Below are 25071 nucleotides of genomic sequence, written 5' to 3'. Positions count from 1 at the left end.
CAACCACTCTAGATACACATGTTAGTATCTCAGATACACATATCAATACTCCCGAATACACAAACCATTATGTATCTAGTAATTTAAAGAAGCGTATCTAGCTAGCTAAAGATATGTATCTAGTAACTTAAAGAAATGTATCTAACAAGCTAAATGTATGTATCTAGTAATTTAAATAAGTGTATCTACCTAATGTATGTATCTAGTAACTTAAAGAAATATATCAAGTTAGCTAAATGTATGTATTTAATAACTTAAAAAATATATATATATCAATAAATAGAAGTTGCTTATGGCGGTATGGATATGAACTTTAAAAAGCATATATATTAATGAAAGCACGTGACAACAATGCGAATGAGCAAAGATACTAAGACGGTGATCAAGCGAAGAGAAACGGGATTAAGACGGTCCTAGAAAAGCGAAAGGGGGGAAAGTTAATTAAAATGACGAAGTAAAGATCAAAACAAATTCCACTCAAAAGATTTTAGTCAATGTCAAATTGACCTTGTCTGACTCCATCTTCAATTCAACCCCCTGCCATTAACACATCACCCCTCATTATACCTCCATTTTTCCATCTAGCATCATCCACACTCATTCCTCCATTTAGATCTCAACGGCAACGATCTGGTGCCATCAATATCTTGGCGACGAACTAATTCCTAACCCCGTCTGTCTTCATACCACCTCAATATCCTGCCTTTGACCGCGCAAATATGGTGATCAAATCGCTGCCCCGACCACTAGTGGACAATATTTGACCGTCAACGACATTTTACGAGTTGAAATGTTCCGATTTAGGACATTATTACAATTATTTACTTGCAATTCTACCCCAGATGCACATGTTATTATTACTAGATACACATGCTATTACTACTAGATACGCAAATCGGTTTGTGTATCTAGCAGTAATACCATGTGTATCTAGGATGGTATTTTATGTATCTATCATTCCACCATGCCCACCACCACCGGTCGTCACCGCAACCACTGCCGCCTACCACTACACCCATCCATTAACCACCGATAATACCAAGTGAATAGGTATGAAAACAAATGTATGATAAAATTTCAGTTTTGAAACACATAATAACAAGCAATTTCGAAAATTAAATTAGATAGGTGAACTCGTTGAACATTTTCGTACATAGCAATGTTAACTTTGCCGGGAAATCCATCGTTGGAGCCGACAACTGATGCTGCAAGGTCGGTGCTTCGCCGGCGTTGTCTGATGGCGCCTGAGTTGTAACAGTCTTGGTGAATTATGGTGTTCTTCAGCAGATCAACCGAGTCACATATCACTCTCTTCGCAACCGCCAAGTGAGTCATCACGGGAAATCTAAGCCTCTCACTGTCACCGTCGCAAGAGACCATTCGCCGACGGCCTTCCTCTCCAACTCACCTCAACCTTCGTAAATTATGGCCGATGATAGAATAATTCCGAATCAGAAAAACTTGTTGTTCTTTACCTGAACACCATCGCCAGATCCGACACTCTCCTTAACCAACCTGGGATTGCTACCACTGTGTTCTGCACCAAGCATAAGGACTCATATACATTAGCTTATTCACTATCACTACCGCAATAGGTTCCATCAGTACATAACTTTGTTACTCTTTTATGTGTTTAATTATCCAGTCTTTACAGACAACGAATATACACTGCTGTCAATCAGACACGATGCTATTATCCACGACCACCAGTACTACATCAACGTTACCCCAGTTCAATACTCTAATGGCCCTCGCCTGTGACTAAGACAGGATGGATTTCCTCATCTACGATATAAAAGTATTTGAAAATGGATTTGAAATGGGAGGTAGCTAAGCAAGAAATACCTGAAATGTAATCTCAGAAGCACAAAAATATTCGGAGAAAATAGTGATAGTGGTGGATCCGAAAATTCCGAGCTCTTCACCATTGCTAGTCCTGTCAGAGGCTTTGCTGTTCCAGGTGATTACAGTATTAGCTGACTGATTTGCCATCCCTATGAAGGAAATGTATGGCTTAGAACTTGGTACAACCACTCTTTCCCTGCACATTCCAAACTTACACTTTAATATAATTTCATTTCCAAAACTTGACTTATATAGTCAATCAAAAATCTTGACTTAATTCACTTATATAGTCAACCAAAAATCTTGATTACAGTATTAGCTGACTGATTTTAATCTTGCTAGATAACGATTAATTTTAATCTGGAATGAGATTTGTGAAGTACCCCTGTATGCAGCAAGTGTCTCGTCTTAAAGAACCACCCTAATGTTAAATCAAAGTTGCTCATAAATGTAACATTCCTAATTTCAGGCCTGATTTTAAAAATATTTCAATTAGTTCCGTCATTATTCGAAAAATTAGCCAAATTTGAGCACAACCAAGTTATAAAATCCCAGAAACAAAAATCAATCCATCCATCCACTGTAAAACGATTCTGAATTGATCACTTGAAATACTAAATAAATCAAGTACCCAGCAAATTAAACTCAAAAATTAGAAGAGATTGAGAAAATTAGGAACCTTAGAAGGGGGAATCAAGAGGACATCACAGCGATCAGAAGCCTGAGAAAATAAAGAATTGGGAAAAGCATCATGAACTCCAGTATAAATAACACAATCAATGTTTAGTAATTCATCTTGAATGGCCTTGACGGTGCACCATAACACTCTCCCACCACCACCGCCACATGTTGCCGAAAAGATGGGGAGGGGAGAAGATGCGTCGAAGAATAGAGAAGTAGCCGCCGACATTTTTAATCTGCGTTGACTAGTGATGAAGGATCTGGGCATACGACGAGGAAATAAAGATGATGGATCGGGTGGGACTAGGGATGACCGACTGTGAATGGGATGACCAAAGCTCTTGACGGGATTGCCGTGGAATATAATCGACGAACGGAGCTCCGTTCACTACGCAGGGGTGAAAAAGAAAAGAGAAATAGGGGAGGAGAGAAGGATATCACGATTGCCGACAAAGAGAAATGGGGCCATTTAGGTGATTGGCGCATTGCCGTCGCTGGGGTGGTTGGAAGAGCCGATGACGGTGGCAACTCGGCGGGTTGTGAGCATGGTCTACAATGATGTTAGTAGACGGGGGAGGACAGGGTGTGGGGTTAGTCTTTTTGTTGGTTTGTGTGAGTAGACTGCAACACGTGAGTCTTTAATCAATATCTATCTATCTATCTATATTAATAAATGAAACTTTTTTCGAGCGATTACAGAGAGTCCAAGTTTCTCGAAGCACTTAATAATAATTAAAAATAATAGAATAATACTTAGTGTACGTAGTATGGTGAATAAGATACAAAATTGATTTGCTTTTGTATTTGTATTAACTCAAACTTCTCCCTGTACGTGGTTACTGGTTAGTATATTTGATATAAAGATCAAATTTTCAATTATATTAACCTCTATAGAATTATAGAGAATTCTATTTGGGATTTAACACTTTTTAATGCATATATATACACGCATGAATATAACATCCATGCATGCATTTGTGTTAAATATGGTTTTGGTTAAGTTTGAACCTACCTATAAGCATATGGCTGACTGGTTGTTCCTTATTACCATGCATAATTTATAGTGTCTGTCTTTTAGTGATTAATTTTTGTGTTATATATATTTTGACATGTTATTTTTGTGTTTCTTAGGTATCGCTTTGCATGATATGTGGAGGTTAATGATCACGGTTTTCATGAATTTCTTTGATCTCAAAAACGAATCGCTTGCTCATTATAGTAGGTAACTTTATAAGTAACTTTAATTTTATTTTAAGTCGAGTTTTATTTTAACTTTCTATTCCTTAGAGTTTATCAACTATATATTGTACCATGTCTAATTGTATACATGTCTTTTAGCCAAGTACCATTTAACTTCTCTTCTTTTTATGAAACACACAAAAGAATTTTTGATTCGTGATATTTCTAGTTTTCTAAGCGCGTCTATATGTATCACTAACTAAGATAATTTGTCTTAATTTGACAGTTTTGGAGCGCGTCTATAAAAGAGGCTTTTTTCAGGCAATTCTAAAGACTCCTTGCTTTCTTAAACACTCGAACCAAAATAATAATTATATAAAAATACTTTTATCACGTTAAAGATTTCAAAAAAAAAATATCACGTTGAAAATATTTTTGAAAATTATATCACGTTGAAAAAAAATATCACGTTGAAAAAAAAATATCACGTTGATAATATGTTTTCTCAACTCTCCTTTTCCACATTCTACCACAAAACAAATACTATTTAAAAATTCTATCTACACAAGACTATTATCTTATCAAATACTACATTAAGAAATACCTTCTCTTATGGAATATACACAAATATAATAAAATACCTACTAAAAAATCTTTTTAAAAATTATTATTATCCCTATGTACACAAATATATGGAAAAATATCTTCTCTTATGGAATATACACTGAAAAAAATACGTTCCCCATTCTACCACAAATCAAATACTACATTAAAAATTTGTTAAATGCCTGCTGTCTTCGATGCCATCCTCCTGCACTTTTATTCCAATTGACGCTTTTTTCGAGCGATTACAGAGAGTCCAAGTTTCTCGAAGCACATAATAATAATTAAAAATAATAGAATAATACTTAGTGTACGTAGTATGGTGAATAAGATACAAAATTGATTTGCTTTTGTATTTGTATTAACTCCAACTTCTTCCTGTACGTGGTTACTGGTTAGCATATTTGATATAAAGATCAAATTTTCAATTATATTAACCTCTATAGAATTATAGAATTAGAATTCTATTTGGGATTTAACACTTTTTAATGCATATATATACACGCATGAATATAACATCCATGCATGCATTTGTGTTAAATATGGTTTTGGTTAAGTTTGAACCTACCTATAAGCATATGGCTGACTGGCTGTTCCTTATTACCATGCATAATTTATAGTGTCTGTCTTTTAGTGATTAATTTTTGTGTTATATATATTTTGACATGTTATTTTTGTGTTTCTTAGGTATCGCTTTGCATGATATGTGGAGGTTAATGATCACGGTTTTCATGAATTTGCTGATCTCAAAAACAGTAAACTGCTCATTATTGTAGGTAACTTTATATGTAACTTTAATTTTATTTTAAGTCGAGTTTTATTTTAACTTTCTATTCCTTAGAGTTTATCAACTATATATTGTACCATGTCTAATTGTATACATGTCTTTTAGCCAAGTACCATTTAACTTCTCTTCTTTTTATGAAACACACAAAAGAATTTTTGATTCGTGATATTTCTAATTTTCTAAGCGCGTCTATATGTATCACTAACTAAGATAATTTGTCTTCTATTTGACAGTTTTGGAGCGCGTCTATAAAAGAGGCTTTTTTCAGGCAATTCTAAAGACTCCATGCTTTCTTAAACACTCGAACCAAAATAATAATTATATAAAAATACTTTTATCACGTTGAAGATTTCAAAAAAAAAAAAAAATATCACGTTGAAAATATTTTTGAAAATTATATCACGTTGAAAAAAAAATATCACGTTGAAAAAAAAAATATCACGTTGATAATATGTTTTCTCAACTCTCCTTTTCCACATTCTACCACAAAACAAATACTATTTAAAAATTCTATCTACACAAGACTATTATCTTATCAAATACTACATTAAGAAATACCTTCTCTTATGGAATATACACAAATATAATAAAATACCTACTAAAAAATCTTTTTAAAAATTATTATTATCCCTATGTACACAAATATATGGAAAAATATCTTCTCTTATGGAATATACACTGAAAAAAATACGTTCCCCATTCTACCACAAATCAAATACTACATTAAAAATTTGTTAAATGCCTGCTGTCTTCAATGCCATCCTCCTGCACGTTTATTCCAATTGACGTTCATGTTAAACACTATTTGTGAACTCTTTATCTCTTAGCTCATAAATTCCTAATCCTAGAGAAATAGATAAATTTTACAAACACTATATAAATAAACTAATGCCAACGTTAAACTTACCTGCAAAAAAAACTTTCCTGCAAACTCTTTAGGCAGCCATGGCACCGAGGTATGTTCTCATGTTCTCCATCTATACTTTTAGTACCTGCACCCAAACATATCTAACTTAACTCATATTAACTTGAATTTTTCTATGCACAGATCTTATTCGCTCATCAATGAACTAAGACCAACACCTCCTGACAACGAAGACTCCGGCAGTAACAATTGGAAAATCAGGGTTCGTGTGACAAGATTATGCAAAGTTTATCGTCCAACCAACAAATCTGAGCTTCTTTATGTTTCTACGGTCCTCATAGATGAAGAGGTAACGAACTATTCTATTTTCTCTGGCCATATATTTTACGTTTTCAACCCAGGGCAACGAACTGACGTCAAACTATATTTTTGTAAACCATTTACAGGGAGGGTACGTGGAGGCAACCATCCCAGGTTATTTCTGGAAACGCTTCGAACCACAAATTTGTGATAGAAAAATCCATATCCTCAAAAACTTTGAGTTTATCCCAAATAGGACCGCTTATCGTGTTGTAAGCGATAACAAGATTATGCTGAAATTCTTTTACTCTACTTTTGCCAAGGCCATGGCATTAGAAGATAGTACTATTCCTATTCATAGATTCGACTTTGTTCCATTCGACAATCTAGACCATCGGCGTGATAACCACTATATACTTACTGGTATGTGAACTAACCTTAATCAATATTCCGTAATTAATATCTTCCTTTCTAACAGTACTCCGAATTTACAGATCTATACGGAGTTGTTATCGACGAGAAACCCGGAAACAATTGTTTTGCAATAGAGATTGAAAATGAAGTGTATGTACCCAACTCTTGTATTATAATCTATATGCTATACTTTACTCCCTGCCTCCAATACTTTATAACCTCCTTTATTTTTCAAACAGGGGTGATCGCGTAAGAATTACTCTATGGGATCAATGCCTTGCCAACTACCATCTACAAAAAGAAAAACTTACTGGTTCTAACGTACCCACCGTAGCTGTCGTTACATCTCTCACAGTAAAGAACTATAATGGTAAGTATGAAATTTATTCATCATTACTATGCTATTTCTAAAATTTAAAGCATGTCCCTAAATTTTTTGTTCTTAAAAAAATTACAGGATACAACAGTATATCAACTTCCTCATCAAGTAGTCTATACCTCAATCTAGACTTCCCTGAAGTGAATACACTGACTACAATTTATAGTGAAAAGAGTGGGGATTTCAAACACAAAGCAGCTATAGACGAAATCACCCAGAAAGATATATCAACCCTCTTAGAGTATGCAGAAACTGAGTACAAAAAGGTATGAAGTTATTAACTGTCCTTCTTTTTTCTCTCCTTTAGTTCACTAAGCCCTTTTTTATTATTTTTTCTGGACATTCAGGATCTTATATGTTATTGTACCGCTAAAGTAAAATGTATCCCAAGAGAAAAACCTTGGAATTACCAATCATGCTTTGGGTGCACCAGTAAGCCACGTCATAAGGCATCTGGCCTATGGTGTGATACTTGCAAGAAGCCAAGTGAAACTCAGACAATCAGGTATCACTTTTTCAGAAAATAATCTGATTGTTAATAGATGTAATTGTGACACTGTCAAAATTATTAACTAACTATATGACTGTTCTTCGGGTTAGGTATCGTATCGAGTTAAAAGTGCAAGATGATACCTCTACTACATCTTTCGTCATATTTGACAAAGAAGCTAAAAAACTTATTGGTCAAGATGCTCTTACCTTATTTGATTCCCAACCAATTGAGGACGAGGATGATGAAGACTACAATCATGTTCCGGATCTGCTTTTCAACACCTTCGTTGGAAAAGAATTATGTTTCAAAATAAAGGTTGCTGATTATAATCATGGTCTTAAAAGAAGAAAGAGCTTCAACGTCATTGACATATCAGAGAAGTGCTTCAATGAGGTAAATAACTAAATATTACTAAATGTATCATGGCTTCAGTTTAACCAAGCGTGTATATTAACAATTCTACTACTAAATACAGACTGTCAACGGAGAACATACACAACCAAAACGCTCAAGACAAGTTCATATTGTGGACGAATCAGATGACGAGGGGTCGAGCAGCACTTCAAAAAACAAGAAGACAAGACACGAGGAGGTTGACTTAATAGATCTCAAGGAAGACTGAATAGCTCTAGACTACTACTTAATAGCTTATAGAATAAAAAACATAATATTAGTTGTTATTTAATAATGGCTGTGATGTCTATGGCACAGCTACAAACCCTTAGTTGTTACTTTCAATTCCTAGATACTTCCTCAAGTTTGCTGTATGTAGCACAACTACATATTATTAGTTACTACTTTTATTTACTTAGACAATAATTGATGTATTATCATTAGATATTACATACTTTTCATATTGAGTAATAAAGAATAAATACCAGTTTGTGCCAACCTGAAATCGCATAACCAATCTCCAGAAGCGCAAAAACCCAGAAAAAGAAAGCAAACTTCTTCAGCAGCTGCAATTAAAATTCCCCGAAATAAAATCAAACTCTCAATCACAGAACCGTACCCATCTCACACAAGACCAAACTCAGAAGAATGCCTCATTTTCAGTCATGAACTCCTGGAGATGCATGGATTTCCTGAATAATTCGCCCAATTAAAAAAAGATAGACAAATGTCAGAGCTTAGTTCTTCAAAGTTAGCTAACGGGTTTGTGAAATCTGAGGGTATCTTGAAGAAAGTTAGTGTCTTGAATGGTTTTAGTGAATACTATCCTTTCAGAGACGCTACTGATGTTAATTCCCAGGGGTTTTGTTTTTCTTAAAGCTGACTGTGCCAATTCATGTTCGATTACAGAAATGAGCAAGCCGAATTTAAAATACCCAGGTTCGTATGACAAGTATTAAATATAATTTGATTGTTGACACTGATAATCCGGAAAATACACAGCCAAAATTTCATCACAGACATATACCATGATTCATTGTAATATCAAATTGTTCAACTGCCCCCTTATGTATCCCACCAGGAGTTGCACAAACCTGCATAACATAACTGAAATTATAACAATATGATAAAGAAGTAGGGTTAGATATTGCAACTATAGTATCCCAACACTGAAAAACTATCAGTAGATAAAATTTAAAAAAGAAACTATATATAAAAACCAATTGGAAAGGAGACCATATTATATATTGTTTATGTTTACTATAAGAAGTCTGCCACTCTTTAATAAAATTTATATGTAAAACCTAATTGGAGACGAAAACGTCTTCTACTCCTCCAACAGAGTTTTTGCAACCCAAGTAAAGAACAATAATGGAAGGGGTAGATAAGAGGAACAAACGTAGGAGGATCATCTCAGAAGGCAGGAGGAAGAGGCAAAGAGTAGGTAACAATCCTGAAGAACAGATAGACAATGACGAAAAAGGGCAACCAGGTAAATTACTAAACTTATCTTCTGTACCAATCAAGAAAGTATTAGGCTGTTGTTAAACAGCCAGACAATATTTAATTTTTTTTTTCAATTTTTATACTGATTAGATTAATAATGGTATATTTGTCGTAGAGAACAAAGAAAAAGAGTATCGCTACCTAGGCGATGCTGAGTACAACTGCCCTTCATGTGGTGCCATTATGTGGTTCGATGAGAGAATAAAAAACACAAGCACACGGAACAACATAAGGTTCAACATGTGTTGTAGAGATGGTAAGGTTCGTTTGAAGGGACTAAAGGATGCACCCGATATCTTAAGAAGGCTACTAACCCATGAAGATAAGGACTCAAAAGACTTCAGACAGTTAATTAGAGTATACAATTCCTGTTACGTATTCACTTCTATGGGTGCAAAGATTGACAACTCGGTTAACCAGAGGCCAGGTAGCTACGTCTTCCGGGTAAGCGGCCAGGTCCTCCACCGTATGGGAACGCTGCTTCCAGAAGATGGGGCCCAGCCATCATATGCACAACTATATGTCTACGATACCGCCTCAGAGATATCGCTAAGAGAAAAGGCCGTGGCCAGAAGACAGGACAGCCCTACCTTAGATCATGACATCCTAACAAAACTAAAGGACATGTTAGACGAATTTAACCCACTGGCAAAGACATTTCGTATGGCAAAAGAGAGAATAAAGGGAGACGAAAACATACGATTGTCAGTCAAATTGTTAGGTACAAGAAAGCCTAATGACAGAATATATAATTCTCCAACAGCGTCAGAGATCGCCGCACTCATTGTACACGATAATAGTACCGAGTCCAGAGGGAAGGACATAGTTGTACATCATAGATCGAGAGGGTTACAAGCAATTAGCGAGCTACATCCTTCCTATATGGCTCTCCAGTATCCGCTATTATTTCCCTATGGCGAAGATAGTTACCATACTGGAATAACATATTACGTACCAGATGGGACACGAAAAAAGGGCAAGAGGGAATACGTCACTATGAGAGAATACTATGCGTATCGGATACAACAGAGGGAGGTAGGAGGCGGTCTATTACTATATTGCGGTAGATTGTTCCAGCAATTTTTAGTAGATTGTTGTTGTGCGATCGAGTCAGAAAGACTCTGGTTTATTAGGAATAATCAAGACAAGTTCAGATGTGATGTTTTAAATAACGTATATGACGCCATTACACAAGGAGATACAATGGGGATAACTATTGGCCAGAGAATATATCTGCCTCCCTCATTTACTGGAAGCCCGAGATACATGCAACAAAACTACCAAGATGCAATGGCCATCTGTCGGTGGTACGGAAATCCTCACTTATTTCTAACATTCACTGCAAATCCAAGATGGCCAGAGGTCGAGGCAGCTCTGACCCTCATGGGTGGATAAAAAGCTGAGGACCGTCCAGATATCGTGGCCAGAGTTTTCAAGATGAAGCTCCGGCAACTTATGCACCTTTTGAAAAAGGAAGACTATTTTGGACCTACCGTTGCAGGTAAGCCTTGATAAAATAAATATTACTATTTTTAAATGTCAAAAGTTAACATATGTTCCCCATCAATGCAGCAGTGATCTGTAAAGACCACCCATAGAATGAAATAATAAACCAGACTAAACCTTCCTACAAAAAGAACAAAACTTTGATGAACAAACAAGATCAGATCCATGGCTCTGTCTGAACTCATTACAACTGAACCGCAATGTCAAATACTATTCTTAAATGTAAATAGCTAACATATGTTCCCCGCCCCTGCAGATATTTATACTATAGAGTTTCAGAAGAGAGGTTTACCTCATGCTCATATATTATTGTGGCTAAGGAGAGGGAGTGAAGAGGTGTCAACCGACTTCATCGACACCATAATCCATGCGGAGATACCTGACAAAAACAAGGAGCCACGGTTATATGAAATTGTGTCAGGCTCTATGGTCCATGGACCATGCGGCAAAGATGGTCCTAATTGCCCATGTATGATGAATGATGTTTGCACAAAGAAATATCCAAAGGAACATAACGAGAGCACAACATTGGATCGCAATGGGTATCCAATGTACAGAAGAAGGAAGGACAGTAGGTAAGTACATATTCTAAAGTTGCCCACTTTCTAACCTAATGACAAGAGTGTCACTAACGGGAACTAACAGTTAAATTTCTACGTGCAGGACCATTAAAAAGGGTATCCATGAGATGGACAATAGATCTATTGTACCATATAACCCAGGGTTGCTTTTAATGTTTGATGCACACATCAATGTCGAGTGGTGCAACACAGCAAAAGCCATAAAGTATTTGTTTAAATATATATCAAAGGGACCAGATAAAGCGACTTTAGTCATACAAGAGGACACACAAGACGAGATAAAGGCTTACATGGACTGTCGACATCTATCTGCATCAGAGGCGGCCTGGAGAATCTTTGAGTTTGATATCCAGGAGAGATATCCGTCAGTGATGCGCCTCCCCGTGCACCTGGAAGGAGAACAATCAGTGGTGATTAAGGACAGTGATGTGCTAGAAGAAATAATTGAGGAGAAAAACAGCACAAACACAATGATGACAGCGTGGATAGCAACAAATGCAAATCAGCCAGATGCAAGAACGTTATCCTATGCGGAATTTCCAACAAAATACGTGTGGAAGGAAGGGGGATGGCACAAAAGGAAGCAAGGGAAGTGCATTGGCAGGATGGTTTACGTTCACCCAACAGCCGGAGAAAGGTATTACCTGAAAGTGCTCCTTAACATAGTCAAGGGTGCGCAAAGTTATCAAGACATTAGAACATTGGGAGACGTTGTGTACCCTACATTCAAGGAAGCTTGTTATGCACATGGCCTTTTAAATAATGATAAAGAGTGGCATGAAGCCATGTCAGAGGCAAATAAATGGGTAATGCCGTCGCAGCTCAGGGAGCTATTCGTCATGATGATTCTGTTTTGTGAAGTAACAGATATAACGAAGCTGTGGGAGGAGACCTATGGGATGCTATCAGAGGACATTGAGCGCAAGAAAAGAAGGTTGTTTGGAGACCCTAATTTAGAACTTAGTGATGCCGCCAAACGGTCATACACCCTACTTGAAATAGACAAAGTTCTAATGAGATACGGCAAGAGACTATCGGACATAGAAAGTATGCCACAACCAGTGGAATCAGATGTACATGGCATGGAGAACAGACTGATTAGGGATGAGAGGAAGTACGATCGCAAGCAGCTCAGAGACGAGTGGGAGGGGAAGGTCAAATTACTGAACAGAGAGCAAAAAGGTATGTCATAAACTAGAAAATAAGCATCGTAAAGTACATGACAAAGTATTAACAAATTTCTACAAATGTAGATGTCTATGATGCGGTTATCAATGCTGTCAGTAGCAAATTACAGGAGTTGTTTTTCGTTTACGGTCATGGAGGAACAGGAAAGACATTCTTATACGGGGCAATCTCAGCGAAACTACGGTCGGAGGGCAAGATTGTACTCAATGTGGCATCGTCCGGTTAGATCTCTATATTAACTAAGTGTTTAACAATAAATGTAAAAACTGCAAACAAGAGAAAGAAAAAGATATAATGATAATGGCAATTTAAATACTGACGATACAGTTACAGGTATCGCGGCGTTACTACTACCAGGGGGAAGGACAACGCATAGTAGGTTTGATATACCTATTGAGCTATTCGACGACTCAACGTGTAATGTGAAACAGAATAGCCAGCTGGCTGAACTACTACGGGAGACGTCGTTGATTATATGGGATGAAGCCCCAATGGACCACAGGAATGCTTTTGAAGCACTAGATAGTACAATGAGGGATATAGTCAGCTACACTGATCCGGACGCATCTTCAAAGATGTTCGGGGGAAAGGTGGTGTTACTTGGAGGCGATTTCAGACAAGTGCTCTCCATCGTATCGAAGGGGAAGAGACAGGATATCGTACAAGCCTCAATAAGCAGATCACATATATGGAGATCATGCACGGTGTTTCTTCTACGGAAGAGCATGAGGGTTACAGATTCAGATGGTGAAAGACAGAGATTTAATAAGTGGTTCTTGGCTATGGGTGAAGGGAGGTTAGAAGCGAAAGCGGAAGAGCATGAGGATGAAGGGACGTGGATAAAGATACCAGAAGAGTACACATCAGTGTGTGGGAAGCTTGATATTAAACAAGTAGTCGATGAAATTTACCCGAGTTTCGTAGAGGGGAGTAAGGATGATGAATACTTGCGTGAACGCGCGATACTGACTCCTTTGAACGAAACAGCAGATACAGTAAACGACTATATGACCGGCCAGATCCCTGGAAACTATAAAATATATAAAAGTTGCGATGAAGTATGCGCGGCTTCTATAGACAGCGATGACCAGTTCTCGGCTTACCCAATCGAGTACCTAAATACGCTAAATCTACAAGGCCTGCCAAGGCACGAACTCAAGCTTAAGGTAGGCATGCCAGTAATGCTTTTACGGAATATTAACCCCTCACAAGGATTGTGTAATGGAACTCGATTGATTGTAACACGAACAGGAGAATATATAGTGGAGGCGAGGATTATCACCAGATCAAACGTGGGTAAGCATGTGCTAATCCCAAGGATAGTGTTAACATCGACGGATCCTAAGGTACCATTCATTCTCAAGAGAAGGCAATATCCACTGAAACCATGCTATGCAATGACCATAAACAAGAGTCAAGGTCAGTCCCTTACACACGTCGGGGTATACTTACCGAAGCGCTTGATTTTAGTCACGGACAGTTATACGTTGCGGCATCGAGGACGACGACACCGCAAGGGCTGAGGTTTTTCATAGATGATACTGACCAGAATTTCAAGGGATATACACGAAATATAGTATACAAAGAGGTGTTTTCGAATTTGTCTGTTATTGAATAATAGGGGGAATAACTCGATTATGAAAATTATGAATCAAGCCTAAGTTCATGAAGTTTCGTATTAAAGTATTTAGTGCTCATTTATTCAGTTTCGAATTTAACTGATATTACGTAGTTGGAACATTAACTGGATTTTGAAAATTATAGTTAAACCCAAGGTTGATAAAGTATCGTCTTAAAGTGTTTTGTGCTCATTTAGTCAGTTTCATAAAAATTACATTTGATCAATCAGTGCATAGACAAGGCAAAAAAAAAAAAAACATCATCGGAAACAGCAACATCTCAACAGAATGAGATAGATCAAGGAGCAAGATGACCTTCATTCAAATGAGTACATAACACAAAACACACGAGGACAAAATCAGTCAACTTAAAATCTTGTGATCCTCATAAATCCTTTGATTGAAACGGTGCAAATCAAAGATATAAGGAACGGGTAAATCAGATGAGGCAACTGACTGGTACCTGAAGATGAATGCCGTCGAAATTGATCAATAACCAGCAGCAAACAATGGCCGATGATGAACACCTCACCACCAGCAATTAACCCCGACCAGGAGCAGACCTGAGAAAGGGTACGTCGACTGGACTTATTCAGGAGTAGCAACGATAACGACCCCGGACGTAGCAGTATATATAGTTTATCAAAGAAAGACTATCCTGCCATCTCTTTAGCTGACCGTGGCACCAGGGTATGTTCTCCATGTATGGTTTTGGTACCTGCATCCAAATACTATTAAGTTAGTTTATATTAAATTTATTTATCCTTAAAACAAACACCGTCTGACAATACTCCTCACAACAATTATTAAAGGTGAACAGGTGCCCGAGACGAAAAGAGTAATATATAAGCAATTATTAAGACACTGTCTCAGGACAGAATTTGTGAGCCTCACACTCTGCCAATCAATGCAAATCAATGGTTGTAATACATAAAAGTTTTTGACATATTCTCACCCTCTAAGGGAAGACACGCAGTGAACAAAAATTGAATGATACTATCATCAAATTCAGCAAGCTCCACACATGTTACCTACAACATCATTTAATTGATTATGTATGTTAATCACCCGAATGAAATTACAGTATTTAATATGCTATGTATTATGTTCGAATAATTCGATGGAGTATGACAGAAGTAAACATTAGTTGGTTTATCATCAAATTAGCCTATGACAGAACTATAGCAATGCGACTGAAAAAAGCCGAACGTCAAAGTGCAAAAGCAGCTACAATAAACCGGACCCGAATAATCGAGACTAAACGTGAGTACGTGACTACAAATGATGTAATTGAAATGAGAACCATCATAAGTTGGACTCGACAACCCAACCAAAAATGACCCGGACTACAACGACCTTGTCCAGGTCTGATATACATGTTTCAATTGACAGGTCTGCATGAGACTTGTGTACCAATGACTTGATTTTAATGGCATTTTATTCCATTTGATTATTTTATTATCTTCCAATTTAACTAATATGAACGGAAAAAAACGCCCACAACGTAATGATTAAAGGACTAATTAATAAAGTTTGGTTCTAAACTATTTAGAATACCTTCTCTTCTGGAATATACACAGGTAAAATACAATTTAAAAAATCTTATTAAAAAATATTATTATCCCTATGTACACAAATATATGAAAAAATATCTACTCTTATGGAATATACACAAATAAAATACCTTCCCCATTCTACCATAACTCAAATACTACATCATCAACGTCCACCACGTTTGTCACAATTGATTTTTAAATCATAAAGTCCTAATCCTAGAGAAATAGAAAGGTTCTAAATACACTATATAAAGAACTAATTTCAATGTTAAACTTACCTCTAGAAAAGAATATCCTGCAATCTCTTTAAGCAAACATGGCACCAAGGTATGTTCTCCGAGTGTAGTCTTCGCTCCTGCATCAAAGCTGTAATAAGTTAATTTATATTAACTTGAATTTTTCTTTGCAACAGATCTGTCACACACGTCAATGACCTAAGTCCCACACCGCCTGACAACGAAGACTACGGAATTAACGACTGGAAGACTAAGACAGCCATCATTACACAAGGAGACGATATAGGGATAGCGACCGGCCGGAGGGTATATTTGTCTCCAACATTCACCGGGAGCCCAAGATACATGCAACAGATGCAACAGAACTGAAGTGTTATCAAATCTACCTAGAATTCAATAATTTCAGTAATATCCCTATTAATATACAGAAAGAGGTTAGATAGTATTTGGCCGTTATGCATCAATGAATAATTTAATAAGACTATGTTTTCCTTTGTCCATGACCATATGAACGATCGATTGATTCAGTAACACCATTGAAACTTCATTTAGAGACTAAGACTTCGACGACTGTTTCAAGAACACAGCAATAGTACTACCCTCTTCAATCTAACAAATGCCAAGTTCAACAAACACCACCCCACATCATTTGCATACAAAAATCATTAAGTCTATCTTAAAACAGTGGGAATGTTGCCATGAAATGGTATTAGTCCTGTCATATGCTGATTAAAAAAAAAAAAACAATTGACTGCTAAACAAAATGAGAAAGCCCGGACCTTTGAGGGATAGTACGAAACCAGCGGATCAGGAACAATAGTAGATTGCAACAATTTCATCTCATCACCGTTTCATAGTTGTTGATGTCGTTATTAGGCAACGAATCCGGCAGAGAATATATACTGCAACCTCATCAGATGAATTGAAGGTTCATGATTTGGGATTATGCATGTCAATCCACGGATTAGATGAATAAATAGACCGCAAGTAACAAGTGGAGATCAATCACTCATGATGATGAGTCATAATTTCAGTTTAAGATAAATGCGGAGTTAATAGAAATCGGGTACGAGTGAATATCATATGGGTAAACAGATCTGAGGTTGGGGAAGCGATTGGTGGTGGTTGATCTGGAAGTTATGGTGTTCGATTGGTAGTGGTTCGATTGCGCGGTTCGGTAGGAGGGTGGCGATGGAAAGTTCTGGAGGTGATGGGTGACTAGAAAATAAAACGATTAAGATAATTTAATTTATGTAGGCTGTAATTTTATGGAAAAGAACAAGTGTTTATCCATCAAACACAGTTATTTAAATTAAAAATTAATTATAGTTAAGACTAAAATGTAGCTTAGTTATTTGATTTAAAATATAATAAAGGTTAGTACTAACAATGAGAGTTTTAAACACCGAAAATAAGGGAAAACGGTAAAAAGTACCTTCTTTGAGTAATTGATACACAACTATAAGATATCAATTAAAAAGAAATGATAAGGTCCATAAAATTAGAGGAAAAACAAATTTAAAATCCGTGCAACGCACGGGCAAAAAATCTAGTTTTCTTAATTTGACAATTTTTGCTTTAGTTTGTAGGTTCGCACCGAACTTTCAGTTCGCATGAGATCCTATATATATATATATATATATAGAGGCCGAATCCGGTGAGACCGTTAATTATGGCGAGGCGGCCGACCTCACCAAATTCCTTCATTAATCCTTCATTTATGGACTAACTTCCTATTATTCATTGGGCTGAAAATTGAGGGGTCATTCCAAATTTTTTCATTTAGCCCAAAATACTTTCTCTCACTAAAATATTAAATCATACAATAGCCCAATTACACACTCTCTCTCTAAAATATACAAACAAAATTATTTTCCTGAAAATTCTTCAACAAGCAAGCTCTCGTTCGTTCAACGGAAATTCTTCAGCAAAGCTCATCAATTTGTTCATCGATTGTTCGTGGATTTCATCAAAACAACATTCAACAACGTTGATTCAAGTAATTTCAGAAGAAAAATTGATTAATTTCCAGGTAATTTCATAATTTTGATCAAAATTGAGTATATTCATACAATTCTGTCAATTCACTCATAAATTCATGATATCAGGTTCGAATTTGATCAAATTGAACAATTTTGTAAATAGAACGTTCGAATTTGACCAATATTTTGAGCGATTTCCTTTTTCTCGCGATTTCGTACTACTTACTAAATTGTTTTTGACGATTTTGCAGCTCTAATTGCTATGGAGATTGTAGATATCACAATGACTGATGATAATAGTGTTATTGAATCAGGTATATCGTTTTTTATGTAATTTTTGTAAAATCTCATGTTTTCTGATTCAATTTGCATTTGTCAAAATTTCTGCTCGATTATTATGGAATATATGGATCGATATTGTATTTCAGTTTTTTTGCAAGGTTTAGTTTATGAATTGAGTTGAATTTGTGAATCCTACGACCTAATTGAGTGACTGTAAGAGTTGGTTGAATTGTTACTGTAAGAGTTTATGAATTGAGTGGATTTTGCTGTTTGGTGAATCTCAGACCTTATTTTGTGAATCTCAGACCTAGTTTAGTGAATCTTAGAGCTTGTTTTATGAAACTTGGTCATCATAAGTTGTTAGAATCACCTTTGCTGCTCTTTTGCTTATTTTGTGAATCTTATACCTTATCTTGTGAATCTCAGACCTTACTCAGTGAATCTTAGCAAATGATGATAGTGTGATAATTAAATAAAACTTAAAAATCTTCACCAAATTTTTTTTAAATTTTTTGAACTAATAATCTGATACTTTATTTAGTGAATCTCGGACTTTATTTGGTGAATCTCAGCCTTTATTTAGTGAATCTTGGGCCTTATTTTGTGAATCTCGTTGTTAAACGTCATCGATGCAATTTATTTATTTCTTTTTGTGTGAAGCGAGAGACCGTAGTTTGTGAAACTAGAAGGTTATTTTGTGAAACTTAACTAATATATACAACCTGGGTAAGATTAAAAACTGAACTAATAATCTGAACCAAAAAGTGAACTTGTGAATCTCAGTCCTTGTATTTGTGAATCCTAGAGCTCTTTTTGTGAACCCTTTAGGAATGACCTATTCTGCTCTCTTCCTTGCTCAGATAATATCCTCAGACTTTATTTGTGAATCACAGACCTTATTTAGTGAATCTTAAACCTTGTTTTGTGAATGTGAGATGTGACTTTGTGAACCTTTTATCTTCTTAGGTATTGATTCAAATGTCAACAACTCACAGTGTAGTGTGACGCCTCGTGTCGGTTGTGGTGAGGTTCCTTGCTCTAATGTTGGTTCTCGTCAGGATGGTGAGGGTTCTACTGCTGTCTTAACAACCCCTACAATGCCAACTATTTCCACACCTACTACTTTGGTAACTTACACACCGGGTGACACTGAGCAATGGATAAGTAGGATTGAAGAGAAGTTTACACCCGTGCTTGGCAAAACATTTGTGGACTTAGAGTCAACAATGTTGTTCTATAAAATTTATGCTATTGCTTGTGGGTTTGAAGCAAGGAAGTCTTCAACTAAAAGGTTTAAAGATGGTATTATTCGAACAAAATGCATGGTTTGTCATCGTCAAGGTTTTAATAACAGGAAAAATCGTCCTCCCAAAGCTGATGCAAAAACAACAACTGTTGAAACTGGTGACAAAACAAAAGCTGGTGCAATAAGTGCAAATAGAAAAACAAAAACTGCTAAAACCAGTACGAAAAAGGGTGGAGTTGCAGGTGCAGGTGAAGCTGAGAGTTCCAATAAGCAAAGTGGTACAAGAATAACTAAAATTAAAAGGTGGGGTTGTGAAGCAATGATAAAATTCATGTTCCATGAAAAGATGTACAAGATTGAACAATTCCGTGAGGGTCACAATCACCCAGTGGCCTTTTGTCAAAAATAGGGAATTTGAGAAACTTGCTCTTAATATAAATCAACTGAACGAATATTATAAGCAATTGATTATCCAAAATTCGAGATTGAATGTCGGGGCTAGTTTAACATACAAATTATGCAAGGAACAAGCAGAGGGTTTCGAAAATGTTGGAGCTACCCTTACGCAGTTCAAGAATTTCCAAAGGGAAGTAATGTGTCTACTTAATGGCAAGGATGGACATATGTTCATCTCTCGTTTAGAAACCCTCCGAGAAACAAAAGGGTTGGTATTTTCATATGAAACAGATGCTGACAGTGCTTTGACAAGAATTTTTTGGACAAATGCGGATTCCATTAGATGTTACGCATTGTTTGGTGATGCTATTTCATTCGATCCAACCTATGGAACGAACAAATGTAACATGAAATTTGCACCTTTCACTGGCATTGACAATCACAAAAAGTCAATAACATTTGGATGCGTGCTTTTAGACCATGAAGATGATGACTCATTTATTTGGGCATTTTTGAGTTCTGAAAGCAATGGGTGGCAAAGAACCCAATTACATCATCCGTGACCAAGATGCCGGAATAATAAATGCGAGTTCGGTGTGTTTGGAATATCTTACTTTTGTGAAACTGGTTATTTATTTGGTGAATCTAGGAACATTATTCGTGAATCTTGAAGTTTATTTTGTGAATCATAGAGCGTGTTTTGTGAAAGTTAGATCTTGATTTGTAAAACACAAAGCTAATATTCTTAAACTTGGTCATAAGTTGTTGAAATTGCCTATTTTGTTATTTCTCTTATCTTGTGAATCTGAGACCTTGTTTTGTGAATCTCAGACCTTATCTTGAGAATCTCAAACCTTATCTTGTGAATCTCAGACCTTGTTCAGTGAATCTTTGGGCTTGTTATGTGAAACTTGGTCGTGGTTTAAAATCATCTATCAGTCTCTTAATTTTGTGAATCTCAGGCCTTATCTTGTGAATGTCAGACCTTGTTCAGTGAATCTTAGGGCTTGTTATGTGAAACTTGGCCGTGGTTTAAAATCATCTATTTTGCTCTTAATTTTGTGAATCTCAGACGTTATCTTGTGAATCTCAGACCTTGTTCAGTGAATCTCAGGGCTTGTTATGTAAAACTTGGTCGTGGTTTAAAATCATCTATTTTGCTCTTAATTTTGTGAATCTCAGACCTTATCTTGTGAATCTCAGACCTTGTTCAGTGAATCTTTGGGCTTGTTATATGACACACAAAGCTAATATTCTTAAACTTGGTCATAAGTTGTTGAAATTGCCTATATTGTTATTTCTCTTATCTTGTGAATCTGAGATCTTGTTTAGTGAATCTTAGAGCTTGATTTGTGACCAAAGATCTCTGACAATAGATAATGTGGATTTTGTGACTTGCAGCCGTGTTCAAAAAAGCAAGACATCGCTTTTGCATGTGGCACATTATGAAGAAAGTAACAGACAAGGTTGGGAGCACAATTTGCAAAGAGACTGATTTCTTAAGTCGTCTGAACAATGTTGTCTGGAGCGAGGACTTGGAGCCTGAGGAATTTGAAGAGAATTGGGCTAAGATCATTAGCGAGTTTTCGTTAGAAGAAAATAAATGGTTGACTGACAAGTTTGCGGAACGAGATCAGTGGATACCACTTATTTCGGGAATGTGCTTAGATGGGCAACATTTTAAAAACCACACAAAGATCAGAGAGTTCGAATAGCTTCTTCAAGAGATTTGAAAATAAATATGGGACTCTTGTAGAATTTTGGATGAGATTTGAGAGTGCCATGGACCAACAAAGGCACAATCTAAAGCTTCTTGAAGCACAGAGCCACAACTCAATGCCTGAAACCCTATTCGGGTCAAACTGGGAGGCCAATGCAGTGAAGGTCTATACACATGCAGTGTTCTTTGACTTCCAAGAGGAGGTTAAATTTTCGGTAAATGCGTGTATTGTTTGTGGATACACCCCACCAGATCCAGTAACTAACTTTGAAGTTTCAATTGTTGAGGACGCGAACAAGCGAAAGAGATATGCAGTTGAGTACAATAGGAGAACAATGGATGTCCGTTGTGCATGTAAATTATTTGAAAGGAAAGGTATCTTATGCAACCACATCATTTGGATTTGCTCGGGAAAGTTTAAGGAAATTCCCGAGAAATACATTTTGCGTAGGTGGAGTAAGAATGCACTCAGAAACCCGGTTTATGATTTGAATGGAAATCTCTTTGGAAAACAATGATCTTCTTGGTAATAGTAAATTTGGAATGTCTCGGGTGTGGTCTGAGATTTACGCAACTGTTGGTATGCTCAAAATAAAAGAAGAAGAGTCAGATATGAGAGAGTTTGCCAAGCTAATAAAAGAATTTCGAGAGAAGTTGGAGCCAAACCCAAAGCCTTTGACCAAAGAACAAGAATTGGAGGCCCTTCTCAACTGCAAGGCTCCAAAAGAAATCAAGATCTTACCACCTAAAGTCTCTAGAAACAAAGGTAGTGGTAAAAGGATGGTGAGCAGCAAAAATAAGGCAATTATGAAGGCAAAAAAACCGAAAAGGTTGTGTGCTAAGTGTAAACGCATGTCACACCACGATAAAAGAAATTGTCCAAATGAGTTTGCAGAGCATCCTCCTGAGAATCAAGTATGTATAATTCTACTCTTGTCTTTCCATTTTAGTATTGCTTGAAAACGCAACTACTATTGTCTACTAATTCTTTTTTTTTTCTAAAAAAAAGTATCTAATAAAGGTTTGATTCTTCACATAGGGAGACACATCGGAAGAAGAGGAAGAAGAGGAAGAGGTCGAGAATGAAGAATGATGTAATGGAGTATTCTTAAGCAACGAGAATAGAGATGACGATTGAAGAAGACAAGTTTTAAGCTCGTTTTATTTTTGTCAATGTTGTGAATCCTGTGAATCCTGGACCTTATTTTGTGAAACTCGAACGTAGAATTGTGAAACTTGGTTCTGAATCTAGCATCAAGCGTTTTTATCATTTCAGACCTTGTTCAGTGAAACTTGTGAATCTCAGACCTTGTTCAGTAAATCTTAGGGCTTGTTCTGTGAAACTTGGTCGTGGTTTAAAATCATCTATTTTGCTCTTAATTTTGTGAATCTCAGACCTTATCTTGTGAATCTCAGACCTTGTTCAGTGAATCTTAGGGCTGGTTCTGTGAAACTTGGTCGTGGTTTAAAATCATCTATTTTGCTCTTAATTTTGTGAATCTCAGACCTTATCTTGTGAATCTCAGACCTTGTTCAGTGAATCTTAGGGCTTGTTCTGTGAAACTTGGTCTCAGACCTTATCTTGTGAATCTCAGACCTTGTTCAGTGAATCTTAGGGCTTGTTCTGTGAAACTTGGTCGTGGTTTAAAATCATCTATTTTGCTCTTAATTTTGTGAATCTCAGACCTTATCTTGTGAATCTCAGACCTTTTGCTCAACTCATTGACAATGTCAATGTAAAACTTGGTCGTGGTTTAAAATCGTCTACTTTACAACTATCAAATATCTTTACAAGAGTTGATGAAGGCAACAATCTTTACAAGAGCCTCGACCCACTTTTGTTCAACTCAATGTCAATGTCAAATTAGCTCAAATTGCTCAACTCAATGTCAAATTAGCTACATAAGTCACATAAGTGACCCTGAAAAATTATTACGACTTTACAACTATCAAATATCTTTACAAGAGTTGATGAAGGCAACTATCTTTACAGGAGCCTCGATCCACTTTTGCATATTATGACTTCACGGACAATTGTCTTCTTTAATTAAACACCTATACAACCAAAAACAAGTATAATCGACTTATTTACGAAATATTCGCCAAAGTTATGAAGAAATGAACTTCACATCATTTTTAAAACAATGAAGTGTACCTTTTTAGTATTTTTATCCCATCTAAGTAGTTCCAATATGATCGATTTTCGATATTGTGTCAATTTCTGCCAAGAGCGACATATATTAATGAAGTATATAGACAACCAACCTATCTTTATTTGGTGAATATCAAACCTTGTTTTGTGATTCTCAAACCTTGTTGATGAATCTCGAGCTTGTTCGGTGAATCTCGGACCTTGTTGATTTTAAACCACTTATAATGACCAAGTTTCACAAAAAAAGCTCGAGATTCACCGAACAATGTCCGAGATTCACAAGATAAGCCTTTATTTTCGTATACTAATGAACTTACCTCAAAATATTCACTTTTGGTCCATAAACTATCATCGTCCAAGGCACTCAACCACTTTAACTGAAAAACTCCACAATCATAACTAGACAAAAAAAAAAAAACAGTAAATGGTTTAAAATCAACAAGCTCAAAATAATAACTATTGATCTGTTAACAAAAGGAAAAAGATACATGCTTACATACCTTGTTGTTTGTTGAGGGACTTCGAGATTGACAAATTCGTTCGTGTGCATGAACTCCAAAGATTTATATGACTCTCCCAAAATAGCTGAAACATGATGTACCTGAAAAAGAAAAGGCAATAACAAGATCAAAATATATTTTGGAGTATACTTTTAAAAGAAAAGGCAATAACAATATTTTGGAAAAAAAAAATCATACAATCTCTTTGGCATGCTTATTGTCAGGATCCACATTAACAGCCACGCATGAGTCACGGATGAAATTTTTTCCCTGCTTTATATCACAGACACAAGCCCACCAATGCAGCGGCATCGTGTTACTATGGAAAGGGATGAAAACCTGAGATAGTAAATGTACAAGACAAACCAAGAGATTAATGCTATAATAAGGAAAATAAGGTCCAGGATTCACAAAATAAGGTCAAGGATTCACAAAACAAGTTCACAAACTAAGGTCAAGGAGTTCACAAAATAAGGTCCAGGATTCACAAAACAAGGTCCAGGATTCACGAATTAAGTTCCAGGATTCACAAATAAGTTCACAAAATAATCTCCAAGATTCACAAAATAAGGTCCAGGATTCACAAAATAAGGTCCAGGATTCACAAAATAAGTTCACAAAATAAGGTCCAGGATTCACAAAACAAGTTCCAGGATTCACGA

The 25071-nt window shown here is 36.3% G+C and overlaps 3 protein-coding genes and 1 long non-coding RNA gene across 4 annotated transcripts; 3 read left to right on the top strand and 1 right to left on the bottom strand.

Moving 5' to 3' along the window:
- Positions 1 to 1049: 1049 nt before the first annotated feature.
- LOC141605764 (uncharacterized) lies at positions 1050 to 3158 on the bottom strand. The gene is made up of 3 exons (XR_012526461.1): positions 2525 to 3158; positions 1846 to 2041; positions 1050 to 1537 (listed from the first exon to the last, which is right to left on the bottom strand). It is a non-coding gene; the product is annotated as an uncharacterized LOC141605764 (long non-coding RNA).
- A 2882-nt stretch (positions 3159 to 6040) lies between these two features.
- Positions 6041 to 8168, top strand: LOC141607925 (replication protein A 70 kDa DNA-binding subunit A-like). Its single transcript, XM_074427275.1, has 9 exons — positions 6041 to 6051; positions 6144 to 6309; positions 6407 to 6683; positions 6755 to 6824; positions 6914 to 7044; positions 7132 to 7319; positions 7401 to 7558; positions 7654 to 7939; positions 8022 to 8168. The coding sequence occupies exons 1-9, from the start codon at positions 6041 to 6043 to the stop codon at positions 8166 to 8168; spliced, it is 1434 nt and encodes a 477-aa protein (XP_074283376.1).
- A 1142-nt stretch (positions 8169 to 9310) lies between these two features.
- On the top strand, positions 9311 to 10840 carry LOC141607924 (uncharacterized). The gene is made up of 2 exons (XM_074427273.1): positions 9311 to 9431; positions 9561 to 10840. The coding sequence occupies exons 1-2, from the start codon at positions 9311 to 9313 to the stop codon at positions 10838 to 10840; spliced, it is 1401 nt and encodes a 466-aa protein (XP_074283374.1).
- A 42-nt stretch (positions 10841 to 10882) lies between these two features.
- LOC141607923 (uncharacterized) lies at positions 10883 to 21752 on the top strand. The gene is made up of 7 exons (XM_074427272.1): positions 10883 to 10946; positions 11208 to 11526; positions 11615 to 12714; positions 12786 to 12941; positions 13048 to 14016; positions 19665 to 19919; positions 21439 to 21752. Exons 1-7 carry the CDS (start codon positions 10883 to 10885, stop codon positions 21750 to 21752), a joined length of 3177 nt encoding a protein of 1058 aa, XP_074283373.1.
- The last annotated feature ends 3319 nt before the right edge of the window (positions 21753 to 25071 follow it).

The sequence above is a fragment of the Silene latifolia genome, chromosome 10 (genome assembly GCF_048544455.1).
Source record: "Silene latifolia isolate original U9 population chromosome 10, ASM4854445v1, whole genome shotgun sequence".
NCBI classification, from domain to species: Eukaryota; Viridiplantae; Streptophyta; class Magnoliopsida; order Caryophyllales; family Caryophyllaceae; genus Silene; species Silene latifolia.
Note: the sequence above shows the minus strand (reverse complement) of the source record. Positions and strands in the feature narration are given on the sequence as shown.